This window comes from Xiphophorus couchianus, chromosome 10 (genome assembly GCF_001444195.1).
Source record: "Xiphophorus couchianus chromosome 10, X_couchianus-1.0, whole genome shotgun sequence".
NCBI classification, from domain to species: Eukaryota; Metazoa; Chordata; class Actinopteri; order Cyprinodontiformes; family Poeciliidae; genus Xiphophorus; species Xiphophorus couchianus.
Window position 1 is genome coordinate 9,364,578 of NC_040237.1, and position 14,062 is coordinate 9,378,639.

A 14,062-nucleotide genomic window follows, 5' to 3' on the forward strand; every position below is an offset into this window, starting at 1 on the left:
GAAATTTTTTTGTCTGTTCCAGCTCATGCGCTCAGTTTTTTTTTTTAAAGCATCTGGAATCACTTAAAGCTGCAGCTCTGGCAGCATTACGCTCTGCTCTGCAGTGTGACCTCAGTTTTCAGAAAGACCTCAAGGAGGAAAAATCCAAACAGGCACAGGGTTTTCTTTTTCCTTATTGGTCACTAAAATAAGCCAGTGTGCCCTCCTCAATGCAGAGATCGTCTCAGTCATTAAGATTGAGAAAAATAAAGAAATTAAAACACGAAGAAGTAAAATAATTATTAATGAAGAGGAAGTAAGGAAACATCTAGTCTAATAAAAAAGAGACAGGTATCAAAACTTATAAAAAATTGAGTCACATTACATGTTTAATCACAAATGTTGTACAAGATTGTGTCAAAGCATGTCCGTATTATTAAAACATACATTTACATTTATTTTGTTGTTTTTATATTCTCTCAATGTGGCTTCATAAAGCTGCCTTTGATTAATAATAACTGGGGAAATAGATTAATGCTGGTTTAGATTACAACTTTTTACTACTGTACCTTATTTTCCCATATTTTTTGTTGCTTGAAACACTTTAATCTGACTAGCTGCTGAAATCAGCAAGTCAAATAAACTCAAATAAAGTGAAATAAACTTGACTTGGATATTTAATTCTGCTTTTGTAAACCTTTTTTTGGCAGTGACACTTGTTCTTCAGAGCTTTTCATATTGATATTCCATATATTTACACCAAATGTTTCACAATGTTTTATGTTCAGTGTGATGGAAATAAGATGTTTCATGCCTACACATTACCACAGCAGATAGTAATTATCTGTCCTTCAATGATTCTTGCTGTGATTTTATACTTGTCTCATGGTTACCACAGCCAGTCCTAACTTACTGCTTCCTGTGTCTATTCTTGAGTGTCTGTGGGTGAAAGTGCTTTTTGTGATCTCTGTTCAGCCTCTTCCTTTTAGCACCTTGAGGGCAGTACAAGCCAGAGCAGGTAGGCTGCCTCTTTAAATCACCTTTAGCCACATTTATTCCACTTACACACACTTTAAATACCCCCACCCTCAATAATATCAGCACTTTTTAGCACTTTTTTTGCTCATAGTAAATATGCTCAGTTTCTTCAAATATGAAGTTTGAGAATTGATTAAGGGATTCCTCAAGCTGTCATCCCATAGGTGATTTTGAGGTTTAGACTGGCAACTTACTCCACAGAGCAGCAAGCAAAAGGTGGAGTTCCTTGTTGTGGTCCCTGTGATATGTTTGCCTGTGATTTCACTGGAGAAGCTTAATCATAGAGTCTGCCAGAGGACCAAAAACCCAGGGTTGGTGAATCAGAAGCCACAGGAGGGACAGATTTCTAACTTTTTTCTGAGTCTTTATATCCTATCATGTCATAAAAGAAAGATTGCTCTGAAAATTGTCAGTTTATAACATTTCTAAAATAAAAGAACATTTAAAAAAGCACAGAGGAATATCTTTTTTGTCATTTAGTCTTCACTTCAGAGTTGTGACCAGGGGGTACATTTATTTGAAAAAGTAACCTTAACCTTCATTCTTTGTTTTGTTACCGCCAAAAATGTTAATTTGCTTTATAAGGGTTTTATGTACACTATTATGAAGTGGAAGGAAAATAATACATGGTTTTCAAAAGGTTTTACAAATAAAAATCTGAAAAGTGTGTTGTACATGTACTCATCCCCCTTTTAAATAATATCCAGTGCAACTAATGTCTTTCAGAATGCACCTATGAAAGAAATTACTTTTCATTAATGAAAGATTAGTGAACGGTTTTATGAAGCCCTAAAACACTGCAGATAGGTCAGAGATAAAGTTGTGAATTTTTAAAAAATGAAGGTCTCCCTTTGCTGTTCTATCCACCATTCATAAAATGTATCAGCATAGTGCAACTGCAAACGTACCAAGACATGGAACTTCAGAGATCCCCAGCTGAGGTGTAAAAATATAGACAACTATATTGGTCGTGCACTTCACAAATCTGGGCTCTGTGGAACAATCACAAGACTTGAGCTATTGCTGAATGAAACCCATAAGAGATTGCTTAGTGTTTACCACAATCTACATAAGAGACACACCAAAGATGTTTATAATTAGAACATTACAAATGTGCACAATGTGGCAGAAAATTAACTCTGAAGATGCACCTGAACACAACTCAGTTCTTTACTAGAAAGAACTGAGTGAGTTACTTTCTAGTAAAATGTCTGTCACATTTGTGCTAAGTGGGACAGTAAATACTTGGTGTGTGTACAGATCAAGTCCTGAATATCTCTCAGCAAGCTGTGAATCACTCAGCAAACTCTAAGAAACATGTCAGGAGAAGAGTAAATGCAGAGAGGAATGTTTTCAGTGTTCCCAGTTTAGTTTGCCCTTTGAATATGTCCATGTTTCTGTGTCCTGTGGTTTATAATCTTATTTCCACTTCCTTTCCTGTGAAACAACGAACCTTATTAGGCTAAACTTATTGTCCAAGAAAACATAAAGGAACAGAAAAATAGCTGAATTTTACTTAGCCACGTGTTTAAGTGTCATTTTCCGTGGATTGTCCTGGATCACACCCACACATCAGAGCCCCCTCTAGTGTGTGGCGTTTCAGGCATTGAACTCATTCCGCTCGCACAAGTTGCCTCAACATGTAAACACAAAGCAGACGAAGTGGTGATGACGAATGCGGATGGATCGGGGTGAGGAAGAGTAAAGGAGGGTGGGCTTATTTTAGGGCACGGAGGAGAAAAGACTAAAAGTTGAAATGTGAGCCATATTTCTGAATCGTGTGCAGCAGGAGGGGCCGTCACCAGCAGAACACAGATGGGTGTGAAAAAGCCAAGAGAAATTCTTTCTTTCAAAAACTTTGTCACAGGTTGATTACCAGACTTTCATCACAATCAGCTCTCAAACCAGACCATCTTGTCCTTAGTGTGAATCTGCAGAGTAAGCTAAAGTGACTTAACATAGTATGACTTTGTGATTTTGTTTGTTTTGTTTTGTTTATTAGTTTAGGTTTCTGTTTGCCTCAGAGTCGGTATGATTCTGCTCATTTTCAAATAATAGTTTATATATAAACGTGACCCTTCAAGGACAGGAGGGTATGGATAATGGATAGACGGATGGATCTTTTTAAAGTGGGTTTCTATAAAGTTGTAGATAGTTGTAAAATCATTAGCTGTAAGTAGTTAATGTCTTTTATGTTATTGGCATAAGATGTTAGTTGAATAGAGAAAGGCCTCTGATGGAACATATTTAAGTATGGAGACTGTGATGGGCCTTGAAGGATTATTTTTCTATGTATTAAGAATCATAGAATCCTGTAATGACCCATTTTCATCTTTCAGGTCAATGTCACCAGACTTCTTTTTAAAAGGTCCTGGTATTTCTAAATGGTCATGATGCTATGCACTGTAACAAGGCTCCCAGGAACACTGACATCTCAGATCCTATGCCATACCAAACATTGGGTATGAAGTACCACAGATTCATTTAGTCTCATCTGTCTGCAACATATGGTCCCAGAAGTGCTTAGTAAACATTTAGTAATGGCTTATTTGTGGTAGGAAAGAAGTTCATTATTTTGTGTGTCATTACATATTCACTACCAGATCGTCACTGGGCAGTATTTATATATTGGGGTGAAGATTTTGGTGATCCCAATATGTCACTCTTTGCTGCAGTTCTCTAACAATCTCTTTTGGAAACACGATATTTCTAGTTAAAGTAAATTCTGTCCCAGAAACTGCTTCTCCAGTCCAAGCTATTGTTCCGAGCCCTGAATATGAAAGCTTGATGGCTGATTTAGAATCTTATTTTGAAATGAAACAGTCAGTATTGTAGTTTCTGAGTTATCATGGCCTTATATGATACAGCTAGAATAGCACCTGTGACACCTTTTGTGGCACAGAAGGTATTACAAACTAGTGACAAGGATACGCATAAGGACATGTTGCTTTAACTTACAAGAGGGAATGTAATGTTAAAAAAAGGAATTGAATTTACTATTTAAAAGACCAGAATACTTACCAGTCAGAAAATAAACTTGCAGAAGAAACTGAAAATCTGGACTTTTTGACATCTTCACAGCAGCATTTAAATTTACTAGACTTGGACTATCAGTGCAAAAACATTTTGACTGATCCTGCGTTTGACTGTGGAGAAACTTTTCAGGCAGATAAAAAAGAATCAAGTGTTTGGAGAAAGCTGACATTCTCCTTAGCTTTTCCATTTGGCTCACTGGAAAGCTGGTCCTACTCTTTTTTACATAAAGTGTAGAAGTGTCGTGTGACCTGTGCAAAGCAACAAAACTATTGTATTTGTTTTAGTCAAAAGAAAATTCACAAATAAATCTTGTTTGTTTTTTTATTTTTTGATCATGCTATAAAAATGCACCAAATTAAAGCAGATTTCCATAAATTTAGCACACATCAAGAAGTACTGAAAGATCATAAACCTAAGAGGCAGGTATTGCCTTTTGTCACCTGCTCATGCCTTGAAACACACTCCAATCCTTAAAACTATCTTCAGACTCAGCCCTCCTCTCATCTTGGGTATCTGAATTTTTCCGTCTCTCCAGATTGGAGGCAGCTGTGGCTGCTGGCTGGCTTCAAGCTGTGGGAGGCTGCAGCAGGCCAGCAGGGAGGAGCTCCAGCATCTGGAAAAGAAGAAAAACTGACCAAAGCGCCAAGACAAAAAAAAAAAAGACTCTTCTGTTACACTTTTCATGGGTTTCTACCCTGCAAATAGAAAAAAGAAACAGTACGTTTTAATGGTGCACAGTTAAATCTTCAGCTAGCATTTCTTTTGCCTAAAAAGTGCAAAATGGAGAAGAAATGACAGAGTTATGGTTGAAAGGGAAAACTGCTTTTGTTGAATTTGAACCCTCTGGGCCTCCCTTAATGTAAGGGTGTGTCTAAATGTGGGAGGAAAAAAAGGGGAGGGGATTCAGACGTCTGTGCGTCTGCTGGTCAGGAAGTACCTAAATCCAGTCTCACTTCTGCATACAAGACCTACCTGCTAAGCTATCAGTATTAAACCTATGTTAGGAAATATATTTTTTAGCCCTTGGTAAAAGCTCTATGCAAAAGTTAAAATGAATTATTCTTTTACTAACTAATCTCAAGGAATATTTTAGAAAAATCCAATGATGAATGTACAATATGTACATGGGGGAAACTTAGAAATCATAGTAAGAAACAAAATCATTGATCCCAGGTTAAAAAGTCCCAATATGTTCTATAAAACAAAATGTCACTAGAGCTTTTTTTCTCGTTCATATTTAAACATTTAATTATTATTTTTATTGCTTTCTGTTTACCTGGAGTGGAAGTAAATTAATATAAAAGCCTGTGTGCTTTTCTGCCATATTTGGATACATATATTTACACTGAACCATAGTGAGAAATCTACACAAATAAATAATAAAAACTATACATTTTCTGTAAAGTGTGGTTTAAAAAGCTACTTCTAGTGCAAAATAAATTATGATAATGCTACATTCATTCTCCACTAAAATTGTTAATCTCATATTATTTAATTAGATAGGTTAGCACATTATTACTCAATGTTTTTGGAAGTGCGCCCTGTTTAAATTTGAGAAATTTAGTTTGGTGTCAACTGATTAAATAAGATTGGATATCAATGTGGGAGCAAAACAAATACTGCCAGGGGACTTTGGGAAAGAAGATTGAAACAGGTAATAATTAAAAATGTATCAAATTACTGCGTGTAAAAAAGTCTACAAGCGAAAAATATACGAGGCAACTGCTCACATTTTAAGGTTTTTAAGGCAAAATACTAAATGAATTTTCTTAAATTGAAAACCCTTAAAATATCTTCAGATGACCTCCAGCAGGATCTCGCTACTGTTGGTGTGAAAGTGCATCCTTTGTAGAAAGAGATTCTGCTTTAGTTTAATTCTCATGGAAGGGGAAATTTTTCCTCTCCAAGAAAAATAAGTTTACCAGAGACACATTTCAGGACTTCTGAAATAATGATATTCAGAGATATGAGTCTAAAATTTTAATATTTGGTCACCGGAAGAAAGCAGATGTTAGTCATAAATCAAGTAGAACGTTACAGGAAAATAAGCTTACACCAACTGGGAGAATAGAGCAGGAAGTGTCATGGTTTGGGGATACTTTGCTTTACCAGGACCTGACCAGCTCACCATCACAGCATCCACTATGAAGTCTATCTATTAAGAGAGGGTACTTGAGGAAAAAATGAGACTGTTAGTGAAAAAGATTAAAGCTCAAGACACAACAGGGCAAACAACCATGCATTCACACACACATTACTGAGGGCGAGCTAGACAGACCATCTAACTAAACAGTCATGGTTTTTCACTGCGGGTGAAGAGGTTCCCACCCATGCACAGAGATATCACACAAACTCCATGTCAGGATTTGAACCACAAACCTTTCTGCAGTAAGGTGACAGTGCTGCCAGTTTTTACTCGAACCTCAACTTGAAAACACTGATTTATCCCTTTAATTAGTGATTTCAGTTTGCCGTTAGGTGTGGTTGTCTGCCATGTGTCTCTCTGTTAGTCCTGTGATCTACTGGCAATCTTTCCTGGGTGTACCCCGCCTCTGTCTGTTAACTATTTCAGGGAGAACCACCAGCCTCTGGCTGAACAGGAGGTTAATAGGAAAAGAAAAACCTTTTGTTATTTATATAGTATTCTACAACTGCAAAGAAAACCTTGACTTGGTCATAAAAAGTTAATCAAATTCTTGATTATTATCTTTATGGAAAGATAAACCAGCCTGTAGGATTTAGCATAAACTAAAGTGCTACTTTAAAATGTCTTGAGTTAATTCGTTGGGCGACCATGGGTAATCAGAGTTAGTATTACACTGTGGAAATCATGCAATTACATAAATACTAGAGCTGTTCAGATATTTTAGTTTCAGGTGAGTAAATAGTCCGACTACCAGTCGACAGTCTGACTCCCAGACTCTTACTGAAACTAAGGGTTGCTCCTACTTTCTTCCTCCCTGAAGAAAGTAGGAGCAACCTTTCATGTTTATTTCTCAAGTAATACCCTTTTATCATGCCAGAGTAATTAGATGTTATGAGCTACCAAATTTCCAGCTCTGCAAAGTCAGCAACATTAACTCCTTCTTCTCACTTTGCTACAATTTTTAATTTGACCATTTTATAATTTTGTACTCTTCATATTAACACAACTTTAAAGAAATATGCTCCCCTGTATGTGCTTTCTGAGTGTCAGTGCTAGCTTTCCCTGGGTTGTACAGCAGAGCGATGAAAGCCAATAGAGCTGGAGGTACCGGCATCCCACCGTTCGCCTGGACACAGGGTCCGTTCATTCCTGCCCGTCCCCTCAGTCATCCCCTACGGACCTCAATTTGTCAGCCAACCTGCCCAACGTTTGCTGAGGAAATGTTCACTTAGTGCAGGAAATCTGAGGTTTCACTTCACACGTTTGATTTCAGCGGTTGCCCAAACAACACCGGGGGTACGAGTCAGGTCAGAAAAACAAGTGTGGGAACTAAACCCAAAGGAGCCGTGAAACCTCACTTCACCTGTGTCAGATATTTATAATACTAGCTAAATCTTATAAAGGCTCACTTAGGTAGTATTTAATGTAATTATTTGCTGACATGCATGGCATCAGACATTTATTAGCCCAATTTGACTGAAATATTATAAAAATTTTTCAAATATTTTAGTTTGACTTTTGAATTTTAGCCAGAGAGCTTCTGATTAAATTATTTTAAAAATGTGGTTATGCTATTTTTGTTTCTACTAATGTGTACAAGATACAGAGGAAAGGCCATGTGTTTACAAAAAAGTAACAAAAAAGATATTTGCAACAAAGAAATGTGTTCATCAAAAGAAGTTTTCAGATGAGAATTTTATTTTATTTTTATTTTATCAAAGGAAAACAGCTGTCCAAACCGAACTGGTCCATAACTTTGTTGCTGTTTTACTGATCATCATCCTTCTGCATAACCCTATTGCAACTGAACTTAAAATCCCAAGCAGAGGGCTCAATGTTATGGTTTAGGATTTTCTAGTCAGAAAGGAGAATTAATAGTTCAATTAATCAAAGTTGTTGACAACTTTGTTACATTTGGAAAGAACACAGGCGTTATGTAGATAAATGTCGTGGGAAAAACTGAAAACATATTGGCTTAAATTATCAATAGTTCATTGATTGATTTTTTTAAAACTCTGGTTCTAGTTGCTCTCAGTGTCACTAACATTCTGTTACTGTTCAAAGAATAATGTAAGTATTCTAGGTAAACAATTGTCTAATGCAAATCTAACTGTGGATTCTCGGTTGGTAGAGTGCCATTTCCATCAACAGCTATTGCATTTTCTAGAAGGCTGTTGTTTTAAGTTGACAGGAACAGAGACAAAAATTGTTTGGAATTCTCTGTTTAATCAAAGTGATGATGCTAACAGTTATCTTCTGCAGGCAAAAATATTTCAATATATGGTCATCACTTCTCAGAATTATTATTCAAAATATCTGAACTATCACTTTAAAAGAAAGTTTCATCCCTATTAAAACCAGCCTAAGGTTCAGAAAAAAATACAAGCATAATACCAACAGGTATAAAACATAATTCAACGTCCAAGCTCTTTGATATCATAATAGTTTACAGGTAAGATCCAGATCACAACAGATAGTTCATAACATTTTCTGTCTAGCTGATCCAATTCTCCATCTTTTCATATCAATATTTCCACACTTAAGAAAGTGAGAGCGTTTACATATCAATAATAATAATAATAATTCATCACATTAAACCAAGTACAAATATGAAATCACATTTGCCTCTTCGAAATCATACACTGTACATCAACCTATTGGCAAGCCTTTCTGCACCAAGTTTTTTCACTTTCATTATCATCCTGCAGGGGCAGTAGTGAGCAGCATTCTCCTTACAGTTTCTTCTTATCCAGCTGGGCCAGCTCTCTGGCTTTCTTTCTCTTCAGCTTCTTTTTGAGGATGAGTAGGTTGATGTAGATGATGTGATTCAACACAGTGGAGGCGCAGAGGAGTCCGCCATGCAGAGCGCCAGCAATCCCACAGCTGAACACATCTTGACCTGAAAGCAAGAAGAAAAGACGCGTCATTTTTCTGTTTTGCTTGTGCGTAACAAAGCCCAACATAACAGCAAACCATTCACTGATGAAGTCAGTACACAGCAAAACCCCATACACACTATCTATTTTAGTATGCTACAATTTAAAAAGAGGTTTCTCTGTCTGTGACAAATACTCAGAGTAAGAGGTTGTGACATTTTCCACACCTGAGATGTAAAGGTTTTTAACAGGAGTGCTGCTTCTGTTCCTGGCTAGAGCCTCAGCATAGAAACGCTCCACGTTGTGCTCGGCAGAGTACATGGCTCCACGCTGAGCTCCCAGGTAGTGCATGTTGGTCAGCGGAGTTGCCACATCTTGGAAAACAAGCTGAAGAGCAGTTTTTCCAAAAGAATGTCAAAATGATTATGTTTTTTCAAATTACTTGAACGTTTAATTACCCAAAAGGAAAATGTTTCCACTTATACATATTTTGACAGATTTTACCTTCTCTTTGATTTTAGGAAACACAGTGCAGGCCCAGTCAAAGAGGTTCTTTGTGAATCTCATTTTGTAGTTGTAGTAGTCATCACCTCTTTTTCGCACAGTAGTATCCTTCCACTCTTCAAACCATTCATACTTGACCATGGTCAGTATTGTCATGCAAGACTTTCCTGAAAGCATGGTAGTCAACAAATGTTTGTTATTTATGAGTCAAATTTAAGAACAGAAAAAAGATTCCTGTCACCATTGTTGGTGTCAAAATCAGGAAAGAAGCAACTTTATTTACCTGGATGACGTATATTGGCTTCAGGATCTTTTGCAGATGGTACTGTGATGAACATCATAGGGATGTTATCAGGCGCTTCCTCTTTGCTCAACGCAAAAAAGTCCTCCATCCTACAAAATCGATAATAACATTTTTGATGTTTATTTTACTTGCTCACTCAAGGGGGCTGCATAAAAATGCAGGCCAAACTTTTCAGACTCTGTTGTAGACCTTGAGAGCCACGTCTCTTTTTCTTCCACTTTGCAATTATGCACTACTTTGTGTTAGTCTGTCATACAGAACATCCCAATAAAATACATGAAAGTTTGTGGTATGTGACAAAATGAAAAAAAAGTTAACGGGTGAAGGGTATAACGAGTTTCACAAGGCACTCTAGGTGAGGAAGTTTTCTAGCTTCTCTCTATGCAATAGCACCCTCTTGTGGTAAATACTTTCAAGTTCTATGCCTTATTTAATTTCTTCTACTCACGACTTATCCATGTCGTTGTCTTTGAAGAGCCAGAAATTTGTAGAGACAAGACCCAGGTCCTCTGCAGTTCCATCAAAGCCAGAAAAGATCAAAAATGATCCTCTCCCATGTTTCATCATGCTCAGTCTTTCCTGAATATCTATGAAGTGGAACCTTTATAAGCAACTTAAGACATTTTTGCAGCCCACCTTTAATTTGGGTTGAAGCAGTTCCTCGGTATACTGACCATGTTTGACCTGAATTTCAGGTGGTAGGAGTTTTTGGAAAGTGGTAAAGACGCCACAGTTTGAAACCACTACAGGTGCGTGGACCTCAACTTCGTCCTGGCCTTTCTTCACCTTCACACCTAATACACATACACCAAATGTAAAGTCTTGACCTTCACTGCATGAAAACAATCTGGTTTCACTTCTCACCATAGGCTGCTCCATTTTCATCAACCAGGATCTGAGAGACAGGAGCTCTGACCAGACAGCTCCCTCCATATTTCTGAATAGTTCTGATGATGTGGAAGGCGATCTCACTGGCTCCACCTTTTGGGTAGTAAGCGCCTCGTTTGTAATGATGCATGAGGAGAGCGTTGATCAGAATGCTGGATTCCTTTGGAGGCACACCTAAATGGGACGTGAATAGCACTCTAGGAAGTAAATTTCAGGAACTAATTATTGATGCTCCCTTTTGATAAACTTGAAATGCTAACTTTGAGACACACCATAGAAAAAGTAAGAAAAGATGACTTTGAGGTCTTTGTTTTTGGTCAGGGTGTTTATAAAGTCAGTCGCTGGTGTGCCAGATAGATGGAAAACTGGAGAGATGAGATCTGCGATGCCTGACTTCAGCAGGAACAAAGAGACCCACTGAGGAATCAGCTTCATGCTTGCCAGGTAGTGGGTCTTCTTAGCTGAGAGCTGTTGCAACATGGACGACATTTATTAAACTCTTAAAAATGAACCATACACTAAGTGTTAGATTGATTTACTATAATCAATACCTTCATGATTTTGAAGAATTTCTCGATTGCCTCTGTCTCGTTTGGAAATTGCTCAGTCAGGCGGGCTTTCATTTCATGTTTTCCAGTGAAAATCTTGTACTCCCGCCTCTCAACACCACTGCCGATTTGGACAGTGTCGACATGCGGCTGCAGCTTCTGAAACTCCACCTGGCCCTCAGCGATCTGGTCAAAGGCAATTCGAAGCAGACTGTTTTCATGGACTTGACCGATGTAATGAAGACCTGAAGACAAAGAGTGACAGATGAGGTCCTCAGCTAATTTTAAACATCAGTTTCTAGATATGCAAAGCACTTGTAGTAGACATACCTCAAAGTATTGACAAATTGGGATTGAATACTAATGTTTTGCACTTTGAAAATTTTGTGGGCTGAAAAGGTTTGAAAACCAGATTCTGTTTTTTGTTTAGGTTCACAATTCTGTATTTGGTTTTGTCCTGTCACCTGGAACCTTAGTGCATTTTACCAAGACTCCAATAAAACACATTAACTATATAGGTGGCTTTTGAGACATTTTGTATATGTTTAATTCTTCTTTTTAAGACACAGTTGGAGAGCATAGTGACCTGGCTTTCCTTTAATCGACAACCACAATCATACCTTTGAAATTATGTGGAAAGATTCCTTACCAACATCAAACTCAAAGCCCTTCTCTATGTACGTGTGGCAGCAGCCTCCAGCCTGGTCATGCTGTTCCAGGACCAGAACCTTCTTTCCTGCTTTAGCAAGTGTGGCTGCGGCTGACAGTCCACCAATGCCACTTCCGATCACGATCACATCCAGGTTCTGGGGCACTTTGTCGACACTGAAACCTGGACAGCAACACACAGGAATGCCTTTAGTTATCAGGTTTTGTTCCACTCTATAGACTTACAAAAGTGTTGAGATTGACACATCAGTACGTGCTACATAATAGTTTTTCAGAGCACAGTCTAAAGGTTGTCTTTCAGGTCATAAATACTGAAGATGTGACAATGGCAGCATATTGGCCTGTTATCAAAATGTCCAATTTCCGACCTGATTTAGATAAAACACCCATAAATATGCAGTCACACGTCTGCTAATTTAGATGTGATCTCCAGTCTAATATATGGTATGCTAAGAAAGTGTTTATACACTTACATTTGTTCAAACCCATAGTGGTCGTAGCATAAGTAGAACAGTTTCGGGAGAAATAAAAGGAAAAAATAAAACTCACAGAAAGTATTTCCTGAAAATAATATATGTTTCAATTGGGAATAAATTAAGCACCATAGATATAGTCACACTTCTGAAGAAGTCATATTCAGTAAATAAAAATATCTAAGACTTGTTTGTCAGATTAAAAGTACTTTAGGGTTTGCAGTTGGTTTCAGAGGAAGAAAATCATGCAGCTAGAACATAGCTGATAATTTGTTTAAAGAAATCAAGGTCAGACTTCCTATTTGAGGCTCCTGATTGGTTTGAAGGCGGCTTGTTTGGTAAAACAAAGTTAAAATCACTTCTGAACAGTTTACGAGACTTGTTTTTTCAAAACAGGAGATCTCTTGAAGCTGTAATAACAAAGTTATTCAGTAAACGGATACATAGTGGTGCAATGAGCAGAACTGTTCCCTTGCAGCAAAAGGGCCTGCATGGAGTTTACATGTTCTTCCCATTCACTTTGGCTTCTTCATATAATTAAAAATCATGACTGTCTCTCTAAGTTCCCACATAGTATGTGCATTTTTTGTACTGTGTGCCCCTGGGATGAACTGGTGACCTGTCCGTGGACATAGCATGGACAGTGGTTTATGACCACTGTAAATGGGTACCAGCCCCCCTCATGGTTTATAAAATAACAATTTACTTTACATCAGTAGGACTATTAACAATAAATTTACTGAGAAATATGCTGACATATTCAGGATCTGCCTTAACGTTACCTTGTTTGATGACTTTGTCTCTCTTCTTCTGGTCAAACTCACGGGGCGCCGGGGGTCTCACAGACTCCAGGGAGAACGGACTGGGCTTCCCAAATAGGTACCAGTAGGTGCCACCGGCCCATATAACCAACCATACTAAAAGAATGAGCAGCCACATTTTTGGATAAAATGAGATACGCTGACAGTGTCCTCAGCTGTTCTGCACAACAAATCGTTCAGAAGTCTCCTTTTTATTATGCTGCAGTCCAGAGCCAAAGGTCTGGGGACTGATATGAAACACTATCTGTGTTACAAAGAGCAGTAACGATAAAGCGAAGAAAGACCCACTTTTTTATGATTACAAAGCATATATAGATCTTCAGTAATAACTGTGCAGACAACAATATAAAATAATGTTTACTCTGTTTTTCTGAATGTTTCTCATTAGATTGTCCTTGGGCTTGCTCACATTTTGATAAAGTATTTGATGGATCACATGCAAACATTTCAACTTGTGTTGCCCACATTCCCCAAACTGGGCAGCAAATCATGTGTTTGCTTTTTTTTAAAACAAACATATGTTTACATTCACATTTACCAGTAAAATAACTAAAGCTAATGCTTTCCAGTTTATTTGTTGGTTAGCTTAATTTTCAAAGAATATCTGGACAATTCAAAGAGCATGGAGGAAATCAGAATTGATTAGATAAATCCTTGTGAAATTGTTTTTATCTGATAAGGCAATTAAGATAATTTGAATCTACAGATATTTGTAGACTTTATACATGTCATTACAACAGTGCAGCTGATTAAGTTAGTGGGTTTCAGAATCCAGGTAAT

At 37.6% G+C, this 14,062-nt stretch overlaps 1 protein-coding gene across 1 annotated transcript; it reads right to left on the minus strand.

Annotated features, from left to right (window-relative positions):
* Positions 1 to 8,408: 8,408 nt before the first annotated feature.
* On the minus strand, positions 8,409 to 13,465 carry LOC114151763 (inactive all-trans-retinol 13,14-reductase). The gene is made up of 11 exons (XM_028029160.1): positions 13,244 to 13,465; positions 11,969 to 12,151; positions 11,323 to 11,564; positions 11,044 to 11,239; positions 10,748 to 10,945; positions 10,558 to 10,677; positions 10,332 to 10,470; positions 9,863 to 9,972; positions 9,580 to 9,746; positions 9,303 to 9,462; positions 8,409 to 9,098 (listed from the first exon to the last, which is right to left on the minus strand). The coding sequence occupies exons 1-11, from the start codon at positions 13,398 to 13,400 to the stop codon at positions 8,932 to 8,934; spliced, it is 1,839 nt and encodes a 612-aa protein (XP_027884961.1). The 5' UTR covers positions 13,401 to 13,465; the 3' UTR covers positions 8,409 to 8,931.
* Positions 13,466 to 14,062: the final 597 nt, after the last annotated feature.